Source organism: Dermacentor silvarum, chromosome 5 (assembly GCF_013339745.2).
Source record: "Dermacentor silvarum isolate Dsil-2018 chromosome 5, BIME_Dsil_1.4, whole genome shotgun sequence".
NCBI classification, from domain to species: domain Eukaryota; kingdom Metazoa; phylum Arthropoda; class Arachnida; order Ixodida; family Ixodidae; genus Dermacentor; species Dermacentor silvarum.
In genome coordinates, this window is record NC_051158.1 from 188,898,308 (window position 1) to 188,922,839 (window position 24,532).

Below are 24,532 nucleotides of genomic sequence, written 5' to 3' on the forward strand. Positions count from 1 at the left end.
AATGTTGCCTCTGTTTGGTCCTTTTGAAAACTTCGCCGCGTATGACGCCTTGGAGCACTTCTTAAGTAAGTTTTGAGAAGGCAATAATTAATCTACACCTATTTCACCTCATCAAAACATTTGTCATAGCGTCGCCTCCCCTCCCTTCTTCTGTTCCCTAATTTTGATCATGGTTGCTTACAGTTTTCCAAAATAAGCAAAAAAAAAAAAAAACGTTCGTTCTTCACAATTTACACCAACGTGCTCTGCATAGCTTGCATGCCTAATTTACTGAAATTGTCGCGATTATTCCACATTGAATTTAGCCTGCACATTACCTACAACGTGCCCCTAAATAAAAGAAATATTAAGATCATATTGCTTGTATACTGTACGGTTAGTTGTCAGAAGTTCCCTGGGGAACCTACTACGAATCTTGTATAATGCCTAAAAAGAGAAAAACGAAGGCTCGAGAATTACATATAACGCTTGTAATTAGGGCAGAAACACTGAAATTTCACCACACAATGCACCTAACATTAACCCCATTCCGAGAAATATAAATATTGTGTAAGGTAGAGTTTTCTCTGGACATTGACAGGCAGAGCTGAAAACGGTTATATGGCACTTTGAAATATTTGAGTATAAATTTTTGCGAAGGCCCACATTTTTCACGCGTACGCATTTACGTTCGCACAGACATTTGCCGTAGCTTTCCCCCAAGTTTGGCTAAATTTGAGTTTGGTGGCATTTGTAGTTCTACCAGGGCAACAAGATAAATTCTGCGCTGCTTCTAATACACATTCGTAACGCTCTGACTGGTTTGCATTCGTGATGCACAGCGAAAGCACAATTAAGCCACATAGTTCAAGTTCTACCGTCTCTGACATTGTTGCCGTCGTCGTCGCCATCGCCGTGATGTTCCTTATGAAGTCCAAACACGATAACGTCGTTGCCACGTGCCGTACGCTGTATGTTCCAGTAAAAGCTCGCGAGCGTCAGCCTACGATCGCGAATCAATCTCGCGCGCGCGAGGAAGGCAAAGTGGACGGCACCATATTCTGCCGCGCGCGATGCCAGTGGGCGCCGTATCTTACAAGCTATGTGCGACGTGGACACAGTATGCGTAGTGTCGGTAGCTTCGTATGCCCTGTGCTTCCGACGTTTAGTTCGCGTTGCAGTGGGAGACCGCATGATGCGACCGCGCTTCCTCGCTCCAGCGTTTTGACAGCTAGTTTCCGCGGTCACCGAGACAGATGTCTTCATGTTCACCTATTCGCGCATGACACCGTGCTTGTTAATTTCGTTAGTAAGCGAATCTTTGCAAGTTTATTCGGCGGATAAAACTTATATCCTTACTTGGAATAGCTGTCTACTAATTTGGTATGGTAATCAATGCTTCGCCTTTCAGACGAAACTCCGTCTGTTTTGTATACATCCCTATCTTTTTCCCTTTGTAAAAACTTCTCCATCTACGGTGTAGCGTTACCCATGCCTGTAACGGAAGTGGTCGTATGAATCTCTTCCCTGCTTTTTTCCACCAATACTCTCAAAGTTTGTCGCACATTACGGCTGCTGACCCGTTGATACTTCAGTCCACATTAAATCCAAGCGCTTCTGGAAGGTGTACGTTCCCTACGGATCTCACGGGGTGAATTCCTTCGCATTCCATTAGGATGTGCTGAGTGGTCTCCGTATTCTTGCCGCAGAATACACATGCCTCATCCAGCTGCGAGTGTTTGCTCTGTTATGTTTTTGCGCATGGCATCCAGCCCGATACTCGAATAGCAAGACACTACCCTTTGTGTTATCGTACAAATTTTCCCGTCTACTTTTTGTGTTCCCATTCTTGTAATTCTCCACGGTAACATTTGTTTCCATTTGTTGCATCCATTAAACTGTCTTTGTTTCTGCAACTTCCTTTTTTGATGAATCCTGCTTGTATGTGTGCACTTTCAACTACCCTGTACTTGGTTGCCGTTTAATTTGATTCATGCTCCCAAGTTTTTCTTCAAAATTCATTAATTTTTGTCTGCGCTTCTCTGGCTTCAAATGAGACCTAACATGTCACTCTGCACTGCTTCATTTGTCGTATTGAAATTGGCGGATGTTAGCGTTGGCACCATTACTCCTTTCTAGATTGCACGCACCACCTCATATTTGTTGTGGTCCCAAAGTGCTCTATGTTTCATAATTGCTGCACTGCGCTTCCCCTTTATTTTCAGATATCATTTGTAGGTGCTCAAGTAGATCTTCTCGTCGTTTACGTATACGTAGAGGTACTTATATTCATTGACTATAGGTATGACTTGTTGGTGAATTGACAGCACGTAATTACTTGTCTCTTCATGAAGGTCATAATTCCCGGTTGCTCTGTGCTGAACACTTCTTCTTTGTTCCTCGGGTTTTACGTGCCAAAACCAGTTATTATGAGGCCCAACGTAGTGGAGGGCCCTGGTTTAAGTTTGACCACCTGGGGTTCATTAACGTGCACTACAACGCAAGCACACGGGCTTTTTTGCATTTCGCCTCCGTCGAAATGCGGCCGCCGGGATTCGATCCCGTGACCTCATGCTCAGCAGAGCAACGCCTTAGCTAAATGAGCAACCATGGGGGGAAGGCCTTAATCTGGACCTTAATCAGGCCTTAGGTGCTAAACTTAACACCCGGATTTGTCGATACGTTGCCAGACATCTTTTCAAGTCTCTGTAAATCCCTTGCATTGTCCGCTAGTGGCGCTTTGTCATCCGCATATATCAGTCCGGGGACCTTCTGTTGCACCATTTGGCCATTACGCATTACGCGCTGTTTTCCAGTCGTCTCTTTACGTTATTAACATAAAGCGTTAACCACAGTGGAGAGAGAGGACATGCTTACTTCTGTCTTTGGTGAATTTCCACCACTTTATATTTTCGGCCTTCCCATACACTTTGTTCTCGGTTGCCTCTATATATCTCCCTCAACAGCTCCACGAAATCGTCATCTATGCCTTCGTTCTTGCGAATATCCCATAACAATTCCCTGTATACGTTGTCGTAGGCTCCCTTAATATCTCTAAATGCTATCCATAAGGGTTTATTCTGAGCTACTCAAATCTCTATGCAATGAGTTAATAATGTTATCATCTAAGCGTCTGCCTGATCTTAACCCGTTCTGTAGTTCCACAGTGCATCATTTTCCCCCATCCACTTTGCCAGTCATAATAATAATGCTCGCACTGTCATTCTATATATCACAGACGCTACTGTAACTCGCCTGAACGTGCTGATCTTATCCTTATCCCGTTTGCCTCTTCAGATCAGATTCATCGTGCTCTCACGCCATCCAACCGGAATTTTCTTCGTTTTAATCACTTGCTCTATAGCATTACCGAGGAGGGCCTTGCTTTTTGGACCCAGGAGCAAGGCACCCCGCGTCCGCGTGAACGCCGGAGTGAAACTCCGCTTGGGCGTGGACGCCTCTAGTGGCGGCACGTGCGTCCACGTCGGAAAAGCCGCCGCTCTGATAGCGCTGATAGTGCTAGCTCGGTGTAGTGTGCACCACCACGCGCAGTAATTTGATACAGTTCTCTCTTTAATACTTTAGCATTATGATTGTCAAAGCGGAAATAATATTAGGGCATGATGCTTCCAACTAGGGAATTCTCATATTGTGCATAGTATTCTTTGGAATTTGAATAATAATATATACACTGTAGACATGTACCATGCGTAGCCTCTTTGATTTACGAAACACAAGATTGGTAGCAAAGCAAGCTTACAGGGGGGATCTTCATAGCGTGCGTTGTATTCTTTGGCATAGCTTTTCTCTCAATATGATGGTCTCGGTTTTAAGGGCCACAGTATGAACATAATTCCAATGAAAGTTAAGCATTATTTGGAAGCTGGAAAACACGTCACGCAAACGCGTCATATATCCTTTTATTTTGGTTTTGTTTACCTCTTTATGGTTTAGTTTGCGGCAGCAGTCGCAGATGAGACGTGAAGCTAGCGTCATAATCACCACGGGAAGGTAAATAATCTGGTAACGTGATACACCTTCGCCACTCATGTGCTCTCAGAGCGCATGGAAATAGAAATAGAAACTATATTGGGAATGGAAACGATATTAAGGAGGGGTGGTCGGAGCCTCTCAGTCCAGGGCCCCACTGGCCTCTGCCGCCTGCCTGACCTGGCTAATTAAACACTTTTGTCTTGCCAGGTCGGAGCGGGCGAGCTGTGCCTCCCACTGCTCCATTATGTTACTGGTATTTGGTCTAGGAGGGTGCTTAGCGCACTCCCAGGTTACATACATTAGGGTAGGTATGCCACCGTACCAAGGACCGTTGGCCCTATAACGAGTGGGATACATGGAGTTTAGCAATTTGAAATGGGGGAATACCCCAGTCTGTATTTTACGCCAATCGGCGGCTTCTTCCCCGATAAGTCGTGGGTGAGGCGGCGGGTATTTTCTGCGGACTCCGCACTGATGAGCAAGCATGTCAGCAAGCATGTCTTTGGCATTTAAATGGAAAGTTTCAATGGGGCTGCGCTACTGCTCTGCTCATCTCTGCTGCTTGCCTCCGCTCCTCTGCTGCCACGGGAATGCGCCATGAGTTGACTCAGGCTCACGCTCCGCTCAATCGTGTCTGCATTGACGTCAGGGCCGCGTCCTGCCTCCCACTGCTAGCATAAGCGCTGTGCGCACAAACAATAAGGTTCGTGCTGAGAACCTGCGTGCATACCACACCGTAATGCATACAGTGGTCTGAGCGTAGCGGCTATTACGCACCGAATGATAAACGCGCTGTTTCCTTTCGTCTCATCTCTCGCGCCTTCAGGTGCTATGTGTGCAGCACCAGTAATTGCTTTCCTCATCCAGCGAAAGACACCTAATAGCTGCCAGGATGCTGTCTGTGGCACACAGCAGCAGTTAGGTTGCTTGCCGTATGGCACAAAAAATATCTCCCCGCGAATTCTAACACCCTCTGAGAAACTACAGCGCAACGCTTCACTGCAATACAGCTTTCCATGCTTGGCTCGTTGTGCTAATATGTCCGTTTTTTAGATATTCACACATTATTGCCCTAATAAAGACGCCGTACTTGTGCTAAATATTTCAATTTATTACTTCCATGAGTCGACTGTGTATGTATATCACACAAAATGTTCACTACTTGCTTGCTGCTTACCTGCTGTGAGACGTATTTAGACTTCCCAATTTCAGGACTTGGAAAGAGAGCTGTAAGCTCAAGCTCTATATCTGGATCATCGTCAGTCTCACTTCCGACTCCACTGCTCGTAAAGAGCAACGCTTCAAAAGTTCCGGGTATTGTAAGAAGCCCTGTTGAATGCATGAAAAAAAGTTATTTCATTCACGAATAGATTAAAAAAAAACAAGTAGGACGGCGTACAAAGCAAACCAGCTTCAAACAGCAACTATTGCAAATTGAAAAGGCGATCTCATCACAGTCGACGTGGCTCAGCCCCCAGGTGACTGCAACGTTGTGCATAAGTTGTACATTTGCGATGCAGAATACGGGTGCCTATTACACTTTTCGTAATGTTCCTCGTTCTGTTTTTATATGTTGCCAGATTATTAAATGTATAAACATTTCAGAGAAATAGGGGCAGTGAAATGTCAGTATGCTATATTACAAATAGACATGTGCCTTTTGAAAGGTAGTGTCAAGCGAGCGTCCTCTTTCATAGAAACAATGAAAGTCACTGTGCTCGGCACGTCTCTATAAAGAGAACTCGATGTGCTTGTTATGGTTGGCAGATGAATTGCTCTAGCTTGCGTAACCAATAGTAGTAATTGCGTTAAACAAATGCGGTTGCCTTACAGCCAACATGACTAGTCACTGAGAAATACGTAAGATATGTGCACAATCATAATTTGATTTTTTGAGCTGGCTGCATTTGATACTTTGGTGAGGGAACTTCTGACCATGCACGATTTGCACCCGTATGTGTACCGTATCTTCACTAAAATGTGCTATGCGGTTGTCCAAACATTTTCACATTTACCCACCATTCATAAAGAACTGAAAAATAAAACCTAACTCTGATGCCAACCGATCTTATTAATCTCTGTTCGACCATCCGTCAGATTTCTGAGGCGCTCAGTGCCTGCAGACGTTGAGAAATACTGGTCCATGTAAATTATACGAATTGTCGAGCAATATTGAAATGAGCGAAAGGAAACATGTCACTATCAACTAGTTAAAAACGTGTCTTCATTGGGTTAAAACGCTGGCCTCTCTGTCCAGCTCTCAAGATTTTTAATATGGATACACTCTGCAATTATATGTGCTATGTAATAAATGCCGGCATGAGTATACTTGGAAGATATATGGCTAAATGGTATATGCTTCCACAGTAAAAAAAATTACCAAGTGTTACCGTCCGACTAAATGAAACACGTATAGTTCTGTCAATGTTCTCTAGGTAAAATACATGGCTTAAATCAAACTCGACGACGAATTTATCGAACTGTCAGTACGAATTTGTTGTACGACTGATGTACGACTTTTTGTTTCTTCCTGTAACGTTAGCTGGCGACATCACCTGCTGTTCGCGCCGTTGAGACATCCTCACCGGTCTCAACAAAACAACGCACCAAGCCGAGTTTAATTCTGCTTTAAAGCTTGGTGAACTGGCAAAAACTATTACAGTTTCGCCATAAGGGTTAAGTAATCAATGCGATAGCAACATATTAGAATGCTACACGAAGTGCAACACTCGTAAGTGTAGTGGCAGTATGAAATGAAATAAATGTAAGCTGACTAATCAAACACCAACTGTTGTGCTAGCGATCTTCTGTTTGAACCCTGCCAATGGACAATTTTATTTGTTTAATAAAAAAGCCACCGTTTTCCTTAATTAGCAGCTCTATCGCCACTTTTTCGCGTCGCGTATGTTTCAAACTTCTTTCTTATGCCGATCCCGGAGGTAGTGCGCCCCCGAGCTAGTAAACTTCCATAATTTCCTGGTTTGAGTTCTGTTCTTTTTACGGACTTCTAATATATAAGTCTGAGAAGATTTAAGATAAAGGGCATGCGCGGCCGGTGCTTTGTTTCATGGCATTAGCTTGTGGATTGCGCTTCCGGAAAATTTTGAGGGCTCATTTTGTCAAGAATGTAAGACCTGGTATGAACAATTTTACTGATAGAATGTTGTGCCAATATAACCCACATATACCACGTGTCCTATAGCATGGCATAACATATAGTGTACATATACCTAAATATATAGGGTGATTCACTTAACTTTAGCCAAACATTCTTAAACATGTGCAAATTCTTCGTAGCTGGACAGAACCAAGGTAATATTGTTTGCTGTAGCTTGGATATACTCAGATAATTTTTTGCATTCTGCCTAATTAGGTAGTTAGTCCTAATTATTTATCAACTTCTCAATTATTATAATTAGATGCAAAGTGTCAATGAAAAAAATTGTAGAGCAACATGAAAAACTCCCGATACAGCTTTGTGTTGCTTAATACATGCTACATAAAAGTGTTCTTCCAAGTGTGAAAGAAGCCCACGAATACACGCAAGATTGTCACGCGACCGGCCGTTCGAGATAATAAATTGAAGTAGGGAAGTATCTAATGATAAGTGAAAAGTCGCTGGAAAAATTTTTTTTTCGTTGTTGGTGGCAATAAACTGGACTAGCGTGTATGACTGCAATGATCCTAATGATGCTTACGAGAGCTTCGATAAAAGCAAGTTATGATGATGCGTTTCCTTTACAATGTGGCTGAAAGAATAATAAAGCGATAAGATAACCGTGGATTAACCCTGCACTCTACAGAAGAATAAGAAAAAAAAACAAGACGTATCACACTTTTATTATTATGCGTGATGTAAACCTATTTAAGGAGTTCAAAAAGGTTCGACATAAACTAATTTCAGATCTAAAGAAAGCAGACGAAAATTATTATGAAAGTTTGTTTCTTCGCCATCAAACTAACGTAAAAAGATATCGGAAACAGTCAACAGATTGACAAGCAGAAAAAATGCAAGAGCCTGCCTTCAAGAGATTCAGATAAATGTAAATGCGATGGCAGGGGAGAGTTTCGACTAACACCTTCAATGAGTATTTCATACAATCAGGGCAGGCAGATAGCGCAATTATGAGCAGTCAACAACTATCAAGACATATCAGTTCTTTACCAAATTTGTTTGGTCTGTATCACGTCTTCCCGCAAGAGAATGAAGGGTTACTTAATAGAATAAAAAATTAGGTCACCGCATTTTATGACAAATTCAGGGCGAAGCAGTAAAGTATGTTTCCAAGTTAATAAATACCGTTCTCGCCCATATTATTAACTTAATGTTCGACACTGGTATCTTCCCTGACAAACTGGAAATAGCAAGGGTTGTTTTGATATACAAATCCGAAGACGAAATTATCGGCCAATATCTGTATTACTTGTTTTATCAAAAGTTTTCACTCGACAATTATTTATCGCAAAACAAAGTTCTTAGAGAAATATATCATATCTAGTTCGCAGTTTGCATTTCAATAAGACAAGTCAACTGAACAAGAGCTACTTCGTGCAAAACAGAAAATCACTGAAGGTATGGAAAATAAGGATTATACATTAGGGCTATTTCTAGACTTGCGAAAAGCGTTTGATTCGGTTAATTATAGTATACTACTTCTAAAACTGCAATGCTATGAAATACGTGCCATGCCATTGAAATTAATAACCAGCTATCTTGAGAAACGCTTCCAATATACAGATGTTAATAATTTTTCTTCTACCTCGTCAAATGTAACAAATGAAGTACCTCGAGGTCCTACACTGTATTGGATCCTACCCTGTTTTTGTTATACATCAATGACATAACTGAGATTGAGAACACCCTTCATATAGTAATGTTCGCAGACAATACTAACATATGGGGCGCTATAACGTAAAATGATTCCAAACTGTTTTGATTCCAATTTCTGCAATCAGCCTCCACGATTGGTCAAAACATTTTCGGGCCACTCCCAACTTCGCTGGTCTGTCACGCGACGTCACGAAAACCGCGATTGCTCCCCATCTGATATAACATGCACACACTGATTATGCATGATTAAACCACACAAAAGAAAAATAATCATTCCTGATTCGATGCCTTTTCACCATTAGCCCTCTGCTATTGGTCCAAGTTTTCTGGCTACGCCCACTTCGCCTGTCTGTCACGCGACCTCACAAAACCGCAAAAACTCACAACGTCAAACTGACGTGTACGCGAAAAAAAATGCATTAATATGCCGAACAAAACTGAAAAATTTTCTGAATAGCCACAGACTGCCCCGTTCTGAAAGGAATAGAATATGGCTGCCCGCCGATCGCTCAGGCCCTCGCGACTTGCACCTGCCGGTGAGCATGTATTTATTTGCGCATGATAAACCTTTTTGCGCGACAGTAAAACGTTATCTAGCCCTTTCGGCATGCATACGACATCGCTCTGCCAACTCTTCCTTGCTGAGGATCCGTTTTAGCGGCATTCTTATCCTTCCGTTGCACGCCGCCGCGATTTTCGACCAGCCACCGCAAGCTAAGTAAGGCGAAACGGACCAATCGGAGAAGCCGGCACCACCCTCTTGATGCGGTTATCTATTTTCACTGTGCTGGCGCGGCCCCATCGAAACCCTCTCCACTAGACGGTGCTCCTCGCCTCTTGTCAGCCAATCAGATAATAGAAACCGCTGAGTGTAGACAATGTTATTGGTTTTGAAAGCGAACAAAGGTGACCTCCTATAAACGAGGAGAGTGTTTGATTGGGTTGTGCAGACAACGCTGCGGGTCACCGCCCGATGCTTGCGTCGGTGGTTACGTAAATTTGACGTCAGGAGTTTGGAATCATTTTACGTTATAGCGCCCATGTTTGACGTCACAGACTAAACGTGCACTTCAAGAAAAGACTAATCATTATCTACAAAACCTATCCGACTGGCTAAGCGTTAATTCTCTACAATGAAATACCTATAAAACCAAATATATAATTTTTCCTCCTCCAAATAAACACGACCAACATATCATGCGTGTTAGGTATGGAACCGAGAGTATTCAGCAAACAACTGAGCAAGAATGCCTAGACGTTTGGTTTCTAGAGTCCTTGGCATGGTCACGTCATGTGGACCATTTGGTAATCGATAAAGCTCGATGAATATGATGCATTAAAAGATTTCTACATTATTCCTTTTCGTATAAAAAGAAACTCTTTATTACACTCTAGTGTATTCTAATATTGTCCATTGTTCGCTAGCATGGGAAATATTACGGCAAATACCACAGTCAGAGCTAGCATGGCATCAATAGCACATAAGTTCGAGCTGAGTACCTGTGTGAGGGCGCGTAATAGTTCGCAGAGGATGGAAGGCGGCGAAATGACTAAAAGACGTGGCGTTCGTCTCCACAATGTCGATGGGATCGGCGGATGAACGGGCGACCAGAGTACGGTAGCTTTGGTTGGAAGAGGGGACGCAGGTGGCTTGGTAGCACGGGCAGATGGCGGTGGCGTTCTGGACCGGCAGCTGGGCGTAGAACTCGGGCCTGTAGGCCGACTGCTCACGTTCTGTCCACGGGCGCAGAAACTCGCCGGCCTCGGGCAGCAGTTCACGATCGGGTAGAGTGGCGACGCCTAGGAACGGGTTAGCAAGAGGCCCCACTCGGGTGAAATCCTGGTGGCTCGGGTCCGGAACCCGACCCGAGGTCGGGTTCCGGGTCCGGTGGCCGACCTTCTCCTGGCGTCGCTTCCTGGAACTCTCCCTTCTTCTGCCACCGCGCCTTGCTTTTCTGCAGCTCTGGCCGATTCATCTTTTGCTGATTGACCGCCTAACGCCCCGTGGTTTCTTCTGATTGGATCGGCCTTTTCTTTTCTCTTCTTGCGCCGCGTGTTCACGCTCTTCGACGTTGTCGTTTTCCATGCATCGCGGAATTCGCCTCCGCGAGCGAACTACTTATCCTCTGCTTCTTGTCTGTCTCCAACCACCGCACTGTGTCGCGCACTCCACACACCACAAAAGCCCCTTGCTGGAATTTTTTTCCAAAGGGAAAGGCTGTCGCGAGTGCGCGGCACATTTTACACAACGTTTAACACAACATTGACTCTGGATTCATCACGTTAGTCTGGTTAGTGACCACACAATACACTTTCAAGTCCCAGAGAAGGTTCACAGGGCATGTAACAGATAACACTTGTGATTTCCGATAGCATAGCCTCAAACAAAAGTTCAATACACTTAAACAATCCTATTCGGTTTCGGGTCAGCTATCCATAAAGTCTTAACTTATGAGGTTTTACGTGCCAAAACCAGTTCTGATTATGAGGCACGCCGTAGTGGGGCACTCCGGAAATTTGGACTACCTGGGGTTCTTTAACGTGCAGCTAAATCTACGTACACGGGTGTTTTCGCATTTCGCCCCCATCGAAATGCAGCCACTATAAAATGTAACAGGGGATCTGTTAGCATCCACAGGTTACTCTTACCCACATTAAGCGCACCGCACGTCTCTTCTGCTATCGAGGCGACACCTGTATAGTGTCATTGCGATTTGTTTTGGAAACGGAAAAGACCTCACTCAGACGTTTAGGTGAATCGCCGGCCGCGATATGGTCGCACGAGCATCTAGCCCACGTCTTAGCGAAAATTGTTTAGATCTCGCCTAACAAATGACAGGACTGCTCCGCTTCCTTATTCCTGGGGAAATTCAAAGTCGATACCTCACATTTGCATTCTTTCGGACCTATTTCAGGTTCCTGCGACGTGTGGTCTTTAGCGGTGGCCAAATTTTGTTTGCCGAAGTCTGCTGCAAGCTGGCCACCATGCTGACCTTGCGTGTATACGTCGTCATCAAGTGCCAACCTGCAATGTGGCGTGTATTGTAAGTCACATGACTTTTCTTTTTGGACGACTATGTTCCTTCCATCGAGCACATCTGCACTCGTGTTTATTGTACCTCGACCTATCAGGTCTTCCGGGATGCGGGCAGGCAAACCCGCCCTCACTTGAGGTGAGCCATATGAGTGGACTTCCAAACTGATGAGGCCATTTGTTACCATTGCAAATGGTATACCGGAAGAGTGGGTGAGCGTCTCATCACTCGCCTCGCACTCATCGAGGTTCTCGGCTACGCGAACTTTGCCCCGTCCATCGGGCTTTCTATAGGCATCTGCGCCTCTTTATGCAATGTGCTTTTAACTGAACCGGTTCGCAAGCGTACCTCCTTGCCGATCTTGCCCTCTTCCAGGTCACTGCCCATGCGCACTGTTGCCCGGTCCGTTGGGCTTTCTGAAGGCATGTGAGCCTCCTTTTACAATGTGCTTTTAGTAGCACACATGCGCATGCGTGCCTCGATTTCAGCGGGAGTTGCCTGTTCCCGGCTCACCGATCTATCCTCAGCATTCCTGAGGTTTATGTCAGGGCCTACGCTGGTCTGTTCCTTGTTCACTTCTCTGTTGCCCTCTTGTTTCGTGCCTTTTTCTAACAAGAGACCCTGACGGCGTTTGGGGCTATCACTAGACAAGATGTCGAACCGCTGCGTCTGGAGCCCGCGCCAAATGCTTGCTCAATAGAGCTTGCATACGACTCCAGCTCGCGAATCCTTATCTGTGAGCATGCTATTTCCACCTCTGCGACCGAGAGGCGCAACTGCACCACAGGCGTCTCGCGCTCAAGGGCGGTATTCTGTAAGAGTCCAATTAGTGGACTGTCCATTTCGGCTGTTGCTGATTGTCTGCTGCTTCCCGTGCCAGATGGTGCCAGCCAGTCTCCTTCCTGCACGTGAAGCAGCAGCCAATTAGCGATAGCCGAAATGGACAGCCCAATAATTGGACTCGCACAGAATACCGCCACTGATCTCTTTTCCCTTCTCGTTCCGCAGCCCGTTCTTCTCGCGCCAGGTTCTCCTGCTCGTCTAACTACGCCTTCAACTCCGTTACTCGTAGCCCCAAGCGCTCACCCAGCGTAATAAACTCTGCTGAGTCTATGTTCACCCCTCTCTCTTAAATCAACTATGAACAACTGGCTTCGTCCTGTAGCGTACGCCAACTTGTGATAACAGGTTCTTATGTTTTAACAGTTTAAGACGGTTCTTTGAGGTTCGGGCTGAGCACGTGTGTGAGGGCGCGTAATAGTTCGCAGAGAATATGAGGCGGCGAAACGACTAAAAGACGTGGAGTTCGTCTCACCACAATGTCGATGCGATCGGCGGATGAACGGGTGACCAGAGTGCGGCAGCTCCGGTTTGAATAGGGGACGCAGACGGCTTGGAGGCATGGGCAGATGGTGGGCGTTCTGGCCTGGCAGCTGGGCGTATAACTCGGGCCGATAGCCCGACTGCTAGCGTTCTGCCCGCGGGCGAAGAAGCTCGCTCGCCTAGGACAGCAGTTCACGCTCGGGAAGAGTGGCGACGCCCAGGAACGGGTTTGCAGGATGCCCCGGTCGGGTGAAGTCCTGGTGACTCGGGTCTGGAACCCGTCGGCCCGTCTTCAACTCCCGGTCTGGTGGCCGACCTTTTCTTCCTGGAACTCTCCCTCCTTCTCCCAGCGCGTCTTGTTTTTCTGCCGCTCTGGCCGATTCGTATTTTGCTGATTGGCCGCTTGAAGCTCCGTTATTTTTTCTGATTGCATTGGCTTTTTCTTTAATTTTCTCTTCTTGCGCCACGTGTTCCCGTGCCAGACGCTCTTTGACGTTGTCGTTTTCGATCCACCACGGAATTCGTCCCCGCTAGTGCACTACTCGTCATCTGCTTCTTGTCTGTCTCCATCCACTCCACCGTGTCGTGCACTCCACACACCACAGTGCCATTGCGCTTGGACCGTTTCTGTGCTACCGGTAGAATCGGCCCACATTTTTTGATTCGGCAGATACGCTACGCCCGGCTTAAACAGCTCAGTTAAACAGACTAAGCTGGCCTCTAACGGCCAGCTTATGAAACGGAAACAATCAAGCACCGGCGTTCGGATTGCTTCTTTGCTGGCACCCGTCAAAGCATCCGCAGGCACATGAAAAGTGGATTAGTGGGCGTCTTCGTCTTTCTAGTTATCTGGCGCCTGTTGTAAGGTGTGGCAATATCATCACCGTGCATAGGGAAAGAAACAAATTTGCCTGTGAACGCCTTCAAGTATTTCAAGATAAGCTTAACTGGGCCATCTATTCAAACAACAAAATTATCATGTAGTGTACGCATTTACTATATGTAATTCCCTTATAAAGCACCTCCAGGGTGCTTTAGCGTCATTTCAGCGTCATTTTGGTCATTAGCGGAAACAAAGAAACCAAGAAACAAGCTCGACGTACTTGCCTCCATTCATGTCACAATATTTTTTATCTTCCTTAATAAGCAAAAGAAGCCTCAATGACATACACCACACTCTCCTATGTTATTAGGGCGAAAGTCTTAGGTGTCTAATGTTGGCGGCGCCCTTGGCGAAACTGCGCCATGACGAAAAATGGCCGACGCCGCAAAGAGTAAAATCATGACACCAAATGCTCGGACTGACGTCACAAACGAAGTAAATTAGTGGCTTTGAAAATAAAATTTGGTAGATTTCGGTCTAGCTTGGAATCGAACCCGTTCCTCCGGGGTGCGAGAACCACGGTCCCGGCTTACTATGTGCGTGCCTGATTGTACACGACTAATGGCCCTAAAGACGCGCTTGTGCCACTACTCCCGCGTTGGTCGTTGTCTTCTTCCGCCGCTGGCTCTGATGGCGCTCATCATAGCAGCGTTCCCACACTGTCCCTCCCTCTGCGAAGACGATTAGGGCACTGGCCCCCTACCAGTAGGTGCTGCGATTTCGTTGAGTTTTGTCATGCGCTCCGATAGACAGTTGCCATAATTCTTCATAAACGTATCGTGACAAAAACTATGCCAAGTGTGAAATCAGGCTTTCGCCTGAGCGTTTTGGAAACTTGTAACACTTGCTTAATTTTTAGACACCAGAAACGGGCAACTTTCACTTCTAGAAAATACCTTCTTCCAGGAATGGGACTCATCCGACTATTTACATGGTGATATGGCTATTAATTCAATTCTGGTGCTCGAAACTGAGGAGCCAGTAACAAATATCAGTCTGCAGAATATTTAACTTCAGCCTTACACGTGGCACATGCTCATTGTTTTCTGCATCAGTTTTTGTCAAGTGGCCAATTATCCGATTATTTAGTTTAAGTTGATCCCAAGACTTAGAAGGACTGCAAGTAAAGGCGATAACATTACACAGTTGCCGTTTTTAAAGCGAAGCTTTCTTTGCCGACCCCTGCGTCTCTCTTGTTGACCATGGCTGCCACCTGATGCTGCTATCTTGCCTATAGCTCACACCGGGCTTCAGAACAGCGGCGCTATATAGGAGTGATGGCTCACACAACTTCGCTCGCAGTGGAGGAAGGTAGAGGAGGAAGCCGGCCTGGCGCATGTAGGGGGTTGGCCATGGTGAAGAGGGCGAGGGTCCGCGATGAGATGGCAGACAGGGCACCAGAGGAGATGGCCTCCCGTTGCGTATGAATTGCACTGCCTGGAAACTGCGTGGACAGTCCGATCTGCGCCTCCTCTTGGACAGGCAATCCAGGTGGAGGCGCAGATGCAACTGATGAGCTGGTGCAGAAAGCATGGTTGCCTCTTCCAACCCATATTAAGCTGGTTGCGTTCAAAGGTACATTGCATTGCAGTGCTCCTCGTTCGGGGCATCCTCGAGCAACATGAGAAGGTATGCATAAAGTTTGCCTCGTAAGCTTCGCTGTATTTAGATTTGAACAGGACCTGTTGAATCTGCTGCATTTTTTTCCTCTAACAATTGAGTGTATAATCATATATGATATAGGTTTCTTTATTTCACATCCAGTACAAATTTTATTCGCTTAAAACAGTAAAATAAAGCTATGTCAGCTGCAGATCCAGTCTCGAATAAAAGTAGCTGCAGAGTGGCCTGAGCAAGGAGCCTGTGGTAACGCTTACATTCTTCGCGTGTTGATCATCAATTAAGAATGTAGAGCCTATTACCTGCAAGAATATTACGTTTTCCGCAGAATGGAAAAATTAAACTTTGCAATGCTGTAAAAGAAACTGGTATCTTTTTTTCTCAATAATGATGGTTTAACATACAAAATGAGTATAGGTGCTTATTTTGGTCTCCTGTGGAGGGAATGTTGGTTGTTCTCGTGCTTTGACTTTCGAGACACACCGCCACATATGGTCTGCTTAAGTGGCGAGTACTGACGCTGTGCGTAGTGGCTATAATAAGTTCACTTGGTGGTTCAAATGTTAAGAATCAGACGCAGAAGTTTTTAAAAAAACTCGGACCTGTTACATGAACATGTTACATATAGATGCTTTGCGGAACTGGAAAACACAAGTCGATCTTATCTCGCCAGATCTGACGGTGTCTAGCATCGCAGTTCAGATCCTGAACGATGAGCTTCGGCCACGAGGGCAGGCTTTATAGACACAAGTCGATCTTATCTCGCCAGATCTGACGGTGTCTAGCATCGCAGTTCAGATCCTGAACGATGAGCTTCGGCCACGAGGGCAGGCTTTATAGCCCTCGATGCGAAGCTCCAAACATATAGGTTTAATCAACACTGGCTGGGTTTGTGAATGGGCCGTTAGAACACCTATTATCGAAATGGTCTGCGGCTTCTCCGTGAGTACTCCATCGGCTGTTCAAACATAGAACGTCATCCACGGCCACATTGTTTAACACCAGAGCATGCACTTCTCTGGCTAAATAAAACATAATGTACGGTAGTTGAGAGAGCCATTCACCAACCTAAATCGAATGTTCCTTGAAAAGGCATACAAGCACACCCTAAAGCCGCACAGAAGAGTTGACGGACATGCAGAAAACTATCGAAAAGTGTGGATAAATAGATACTATAACAACAATTGCCAAACTCGTACGCAAACAAGGCATTTATAATTGAAGCAGGGAGACATTCCGGAAAGTAGTCAACGCTGGCCACCTCCCCACCGAGGCATCTGGAGGACGCACTCATCTTGCCTATGAAAGGTAAGTGAACACTCCATAACCTACATCGCCTAAGACGTAAAACCATCGTTTTCTCTTACGCTATCAGGTATCCCCATGCCGGTTAAACAGCTATGGCGCACGTGGAGAACGCGTACACGCTGGCTGGAAAGCACACCACTCGCACCGGGAGCCCAGCCAGGCACAAGCTCCTTCACGTTTCCCGTCAGAATGAGCACACAGGCGACGCTAATGGCATTACACTGCATGTCACGGACTGTGTGCAAGGTTCAGGCCCGTGTCATGTGGCCGTTGCCTCCTCCATGCGGCCCCCGTATATGCATGGTGCAAGCCAGTCCACTGGCGTAACCGGTTATCAGTAACCATGTTGACTCTGTCAGCTTTTCGTGAAATGCGCTGCAGAGAACGGTTAGGAACCCCTCTGTGTCATCAGGTAATGTCCCAAAAGGGACGCTGGCCACCTACTGTGCTTAGCGCTCTCCGTGGTATCCACGACAGGCCAGTATTGAGAGTTGCGCGCCTATGGTGCCTATTCGTATCGCACTGTTACATGTGCATGTCATCGCAACGAATTATCTCAGGGTCGTTCGTTTGTAATGCACTTCTCAAGCTATACCTTTAAATAAGAGGTGATCGACCGGCAGTTAACTTTATTAAGGCGAAAGCCACAAATGGCTCATGGGACGAAAATTTTACCATCTGGCGTTTTGACACTAAAATTGAATGGCACCAAAAGTGATGGTACCACCCACGACCATTGGTAGAACCCGAACCCAGGACCATTGGTGGCAGTCACACGCACCACCTTAGGTCTTAATTAAAGCAAAGATAAGACTTTCGAACCCATGAACCCTTGGTGGGAGTCGAACCCTCGACCTTTGGTGACCACAATTCAATGGCACCAAAATTGAGGCTGCCACCACACCCATAACTGGGTGTCGAAGCTATGACCTTTGATGTATATTAATGTACAGCAAAAATTGAGGCGCTCGAACATTCGACTTTTGGTGGGAGTCAAACTCAAGACCTTTGCTGTTAATGACGGCTAATTAGGGCAAAATTCATTATATAGAGTTATTTACACTCTCGAACCCACGACCTTTCAAATTAATGCCCGCGTGGAGCAGAGGTAGAATACCAGGCTTCAAATCTGAAGGTCATAAGTTCGAATCCTACTCCAGTCCACCACATTTCCAGGCATGGAGACATCGGCAAGAAAAAAATATATTGCCGAGAGCTAGTGGGGCTATACTAGTTCAGGTGCAACCAAACTAGGAAGGCCCACTAAGCTTCATCAAAGTCACTCCCTCACCAGAACAGGAATTGGCCTGCATGGTCCAGTATTCGGCTATTACCTTCCTCATGACTCCAACAATTAACCCATGGCCCTCAGTCCCCAGTGGCTGCGGAGCACCTGACCAAGGCGGTGGTCAGACCTGCTACGCGGCAGAGGGTGCTAAGAATCCGTGGGTCCGGACAGGCCGCCAATGGAAACTGAACGTGGCAACGTTCAACACGCGCACCCTCTCGACTGAGGCTAGCTTAGCAGGACTATTTGAAGAACTATGAGGCATTGCCTGGGATATTATTGGCCTTAGTGAGGTTAGAAGAACTGGTGAGGCTTACACAGTGCTGACTAACGGCCACATCCTCTGCTACAGAGGTATTCCAGACAAGAGAGAATCCCGGGTAGGATTTCTAGTCCATAACAACACAGCGGGCAATATTGATGAATTCTACAGCATTAATGAGAGGTTAGCAGTCGTCGTAATAGAGCTGAATAGGAGGTGCAAAATGAAGTTAGTACAAGCCTACGCCCCAAACTCTAGTCAAGAAATAGAACAGTTATATGAAGATGTTGAATTAGCAATGAGAAAGGTGCATACTCAATATGCTGTAGTCATGGGCGACTTCAATGCAAAAGTGGGGAAAAGGCAGGTTGGTGACTACGGCATCGATTCTAGGAATGCAAGAGGAGAGATGATAGTAGAATTCGCGGAAGGGAATAGGCTCCGAATAATGAATACTTTCTTGAGGAAGCGCAGCAGCAGGAAGTGGACCTGGAAAAGCCCTAATAGACAAACAAGGAATGAAATACATTTCACACTCTCTGCCGATCCAAGCTTAGTCCAGGATGTAGAAGTGTTAGGTAAGGTAAAGTGCAGTCACCATGCATAGGCTAGAGAGGTCTAGGATTTCTCTCAATTTGAAAAGAGAAAGAGTAAAATTAGTTAAGAGGAAACAGGCCAGCCTAGAGGCAGTAAGGATAAAAGCAGACCAATTCAGGCTGGTGCTCGCAAACAAATATGCAGCTTTAGAACAGGAAGATGAAGGCAACAGAGAGGTAATGAATGAAACTGTAACTAGGTTGATCTCAGAAGCAGCAATTGAAGGGGGAGGTAAGGCACCATGGCAACCAGAAGCTCTCCCAAGAAACAAAGGACCTAATAAAGAAACGACAAAACATGAAAATGTCCAACTCAAGAGATCAGATAGAATTCGCTGAACTCTCAAAACTGATCAACAAAAAGAAAGTAAGGGATATTCGAAATTATAACGTGGGAAAGATTGAGGAAGCCGTAAAATATGGACGCAGCATTAAATCAGTAGGAAGAAAGCTTGGCATAGGACAAGGCAAGATGTATGCACAGAGAGATAAGCATGGTAATATCAGCAATTTCTATGACATAGTAAAAGCAGCGGAAGAATTCCATACTGACCTGTACAGTGCCTAAAACAGCCAAGCTACTTTCATTCGAATTAGTTATGAACCGGATACAGAGGCTCCTTCTATAACTAGAGATGAAGTTAGAAGGGCCTGAAAGACATGACCAGGGGAAAAGCTGCTGGAGAAGATAGAATAACAGTAGATTTATTCAAAGGTGGAGGAGAATTGCCGCGCGACTGGCCGCTCGAGGCACTTTGCGTGTATTCGCGGTCTTCTTTCAGGCTCGGAAAAACACTTTTATGTGGCCCGTATTGAGCAACAGAAAGCTGTATCAGGAGTTTTTGATGTTGCTCTACAATTTTCTCATTGGCACTTTGATAATTGGAACGGTACTTCTCGAGTTAGATAATTAATTACAATTACCTAATTAAATCTCAGTGACTAAAAAGTACTGGCGGCTGCTCCACTGCACTGGAAACAATACGCACTAGGTTTCCTCCGCGTAATGCCGTTCCTCTTTTTGTAAATCGTTTTGCGTGATAGCTGGGACAACCTGCATGTATGTATGCATATATATATATATATATATATATATATATATATATATATATATATATATATATATATATACAAATCGCACTTATGGTGACTGCAAAATATGCACTGTGCTCTGGGGCTATTTACCTGTTCGTGATGTGTTATATTCTTCAATACTTTTGTTGAAATCTTTCAGGCCAATAAGATCATCTGTTGTGGTCACCACCATTCCCAGGAAAACCACGTGATCTTGAAGCCCTTGTCCCACTGGAAGGTCCAGCCTCATTGAAATCTGTGATGAGGATTAATTTGTTAAATTGTTGAAAATAAAAATTAAGTTCTGTTTAAGGGGTAATATGTTAAATGTTGCAATCAGCTAGCGCAAGACAGGGTAATTAGAGATCACAGGGAGAGGCCTTCGTCCTGCAGTGGACATAAATATAGGCTGATGATGATGATTTATGATGATGTTAAATTCAAAGTGAACAACGGCAGTGTCCATCCTGCTTAGCGCTTTGGGGAATCCAGATTGAATTATGATGCACATATGGCCTAAAGAATAAGAAGACTTCCAGTGGCTGATTGCTAGCCTAAACCTTGAGTTGCAAGACTAATTGCTCTTATCGTTTTAATTCGTTTATGTTTAAACTTCTCATTATCTATGTTCGAGGCTCATGTCGCTATGAAGAGAATGTTTAGATAAAGTGCACTTACGTCGTGTCGTTCCAGCTCATGCTTAGGCCCTATTCCCGACAGCATAAGTAGCTTGGGGGTGTTCACGGCTCCGGCACACAGGATAACTTCGCGCGTAGCGTACGCCTTCTCTGTTTTACCATCCTTCACAAATTCTACTCCAGTTGCTCTGTTGCCTTCAAAAATGATCTGTTAACATAAAAAGGATAAATATAGAAATTTCCGCAATTGGGAGCCGGTGCAGACAATGGAAAATATGTTTACGTCAGAGTGATAACCCACAGACAGAGAGTGAGGAAACGTGACCAAGTCACCGGTACTTTACTGAAAAAAAAATCGCTTCGGTCTTCCTGGTTTTTTTTTTTTTGTCATGGGGAGGGATACTCAATCCCGGAGTCTTACAGATTGGGGTGCGCCAGGTGCCCGACACACCAGCTATATTGCTGGTCGCGCATGTCGGAGCTGGACGGTATGGGTACCAGTTTTCTGGTTGCGGATATACGACAAGGAGTGGGGTTGCTGTGTAGGGACATTCCCAGAGAGTGGTATTGAATGATGCTTAATAATACGTAAGAATTCTTTCATGAGTACCACAACCTCATCACTCGAAAAATGTAATGCCTTGTATCGGCAAAAAAGTTCTTAATCTGCAGTTAACACACTTAATCATTTTAATAATGTAAATGTAGATGATTGGTAACACTGTAAGCTATAAGGAACAATTTAAACAAAAAATTACCACAGACAATACTCATAGGGTACATAGGGCTCCATCGAAAATGGATGGAAATGCTTAGAGTAGGGATGGGCCAACTTTGATTGGGGGTAAGCCAACTCGAGATTTCGTGGGTTGGCCAATTTGAAATTTGGACGAGCGCTCGCTTGAAACTTGGGGCGGGGCAACTTAAGGTTGGAGGTGGGCCAACTTCATATATGAGGGTGGGCGAACTTGAAATTTGTGAATGGGCTAACTTGAAATTTGGATGTGCGGCAACATATGTTTGAGGGTGGACCAATTTAAAATGTGAGGTTGAGCCAATTAACATTTCGGTGATGGGCCAACTTGAAATTTGGGGGTCGTCCCAGTGCCATTCAGGGTGGGCCAACTTGAAATTTGGGGTTGGGCTAACTATGTTTGGGATTGGGCGAACTTGGAATTTGTGGGTGACCAAACTAAAATTTGGGGGTAGGCTTACCCATACTTATAAACTCCAGCAGAGTTTCTGTATTTTTGTAAGAGTGTTGGCAATTGTAGGGGTAGACTATTGGGTGTATTCTGTTGTAAAGACTGAGGTTTGAGTAGTTGTTTTTCTGTATTTTGCACAATCGTCACCACAGCTTGGTCCCGGATGAGGTATTGATTGGTGGCAGGAGGGGAACAAGGTCCTGACGGGCACAGAGATATATTTATTTAAAAGCTGACGATTATGCCAGTGTGCATATAGCTGTATACGTTATACTCTACATTGTAAAACAGATCTTGGACAGAAATGCCCTTGGCAGGGAAGGGCCGAAAAGTGAAGTAAATTGATGCTGGGGCGAGATTACAGTGTTTCAGAAACCGCAATGTATATTTCAAATAGCTAAGAAGGACAAAAACATCGATTTCATCATGATTCGTTATACCGCCGATGTTTACATGTTGCAATTAGTTAAGGTATAAAATAAGTGCACAATTAAAAACATTCGGCCAACGTATTAACTGAGAGCCATTCCGTGGACATAATGCAAGACCTGAAGCCCATCATCACATGAGTTATAGCTTGGTTCAAACTAGGAGAGAACTAAGGTTGCTAAATTGTCCAGCGTGACAATACCCGTGAATTTCATCAAGAAACCACCCGCCATGGTTGCTCAGTGGTTTAGGTGTTGGGCTGGTCGCGCAATTACCTTTTTGGAGGCCCCAGGGCGCTCAGGAGGCCAGGGTAGGTAATGATGAAGAACACTAGCATCGCCGTCCATAATATAAAAATGAAGAAAAGAAATACCAGAGTTCACCGTTCAACAGGCTATATAAACATGCAGGTTTGACGAAGAAACGAGGAAAGGTTAGTTATTGAGGAGCCGTTACAGAACAACTAGGTTTGCACGCGGTTACAGAAACGAACCTAAAAGACTCAGCGAAGCCGCCAGTGATTGATAATTATTTTCGGAAGGGTACAACAGAACTAAATTAGAAACGAATGGTGGGGCAGTCGGAATGCTCATACACCAAAGAGCCAAATCTGAAAGGGTAAATATAAAATATCAAGACCTTCTTCGGTCATCATGCACAATGAGTGGTAAGAAAGCTTGGTTGGGTGTAACATATTTGTGCACCCGAAATAATTTCAGAGAAAAGAATCAAGAGTTAGTGTTGATATTAGAGGTATCGGATTAACACCGAAATTATCCTATTAGGTGACATCAATGCCCACATACAGGATCCATATTTCTGAGGGCCAAATTTCTTGTGGGCGGCACGTGCGTCACCAAGCCAGTGCGAAGTCAACTTCGAAGCGAAGCTTTATATGGCTAGGCGACATTCCCTGTGTACAGGAAACTATCATCATCAGCATTTGCCCAAGCGTTGTCGTCATCTTCCACAGATGGCTGCGTTGCCTCTCATCATGCCAGCGTGTAATTTCACTTTTTTGTTGTCGTAATAGAGAGGCCGCGTTTACGGGGGTATGAGCGATTCATTGTCTTACGTAACGGCCAAATTAATTTTTGATGAATTTCTTTTCGGAGAATCGCAAGTGGTGATGGTGCGCGCATGTTGCTAACTACACCGCCGAGCAAGTTCGAGGTATCGAACGCAAGCGACAATGGCGGACTGCGGGCGTATCGTCCTTAACGTCGTTCTTTCCATCGCAGCCGAACATGTGTGTAACCTCATAATTGAGAAGTACTTTAATTACACCCTCGGGATTAGCCCAGTGATAAACACCGGAGCCGCAAGTTTCAGCTTCGCTGGTTAACCATCTTCACGGAGTGGAAGAGCCGATGAATATTTTCTCAAAGACCCCCTTTTTTTTCAACAAAAACATTCTCACTATTTTCGACGCTGCCATATTTTGTCAAATAGCTGATATCCATAAGCAGCTGCTATTGGCCAACAGCTGACATCACTAAAAAGGAGTGTTTGGATCCGTGCGCTTTCTTCTACTGTGATTGTGTATGTTTATTGACAAGGTTCAATAAACTGCATTGCTAGAGATTACGTTGAATAAATAAGTACTTAATCTCGTTCTGGCTCTCGATTGCTACCTAGACCATTGCAACATGGTTCGCGGTTGTTCAGTAGCCAACTGAAATCTCTTCGGACAAAGTTTGCAGAATGAACTGTTCTACAGTGACACTTCTGTTTAGTAGATTAGCTGGATTTTTATTATCGCTGGCGTATACCCATTTCTATTCAACTAAGTTTTCCCTTATTTCTTGCAGTCTGTGCTCAGCGAAGGCTTGACGTTTTTACTCTTCTCTTATGCAGCGCAGCACAAATGTGTAAGCGGTCGAAAACAAGGCGAATTTCTTGCTTTAGATTAATCTTGATGTAACTGCACGTTCGCCCAGACATTGGTGATTGCAAAAATTATAATTAAACGAGACACACAGTCTTCATTGCAGCTACTGCGTTCTTTGCCAAAATTACGCGTGTTGCCCTGTTTTACTTCTCCTATGAAATAACCATGTATGCTACA

General features: G+C 45.0%; 1 protein-coding gene across 1 annotated transcript in view; it reads right to left on the reverse strand.

Moving 5' to 3' along the window:
- The window catches only part of LOC125945261 (uncharacterized GMC-type oxidoreductase Mb1310-like), a 54,536-nt gene that overhangs the window by 12,272 nt on the left and 17,732 nt on the right, over positions 1-24,532 (reverse strand). The window contains exons 3-5 of the mRNA XM_049666946.1: positions 20,871-21,038; positions 20,304-20,448; positions 5,150-5,301 (exon numbers count right to left, since the gene is read on the reverse strand). Coding sequence (XP_049522903.1) covers positions 5,150-5,301; positions 20,304-20,448; positions 20,871-21,038 — 465 coding nt within the window. The remainder of the gene's footprint in view (positions 1-5,149; positions 5,302-20,303; positions 20,449-20,870; positions 21,039-24,532) is intronic.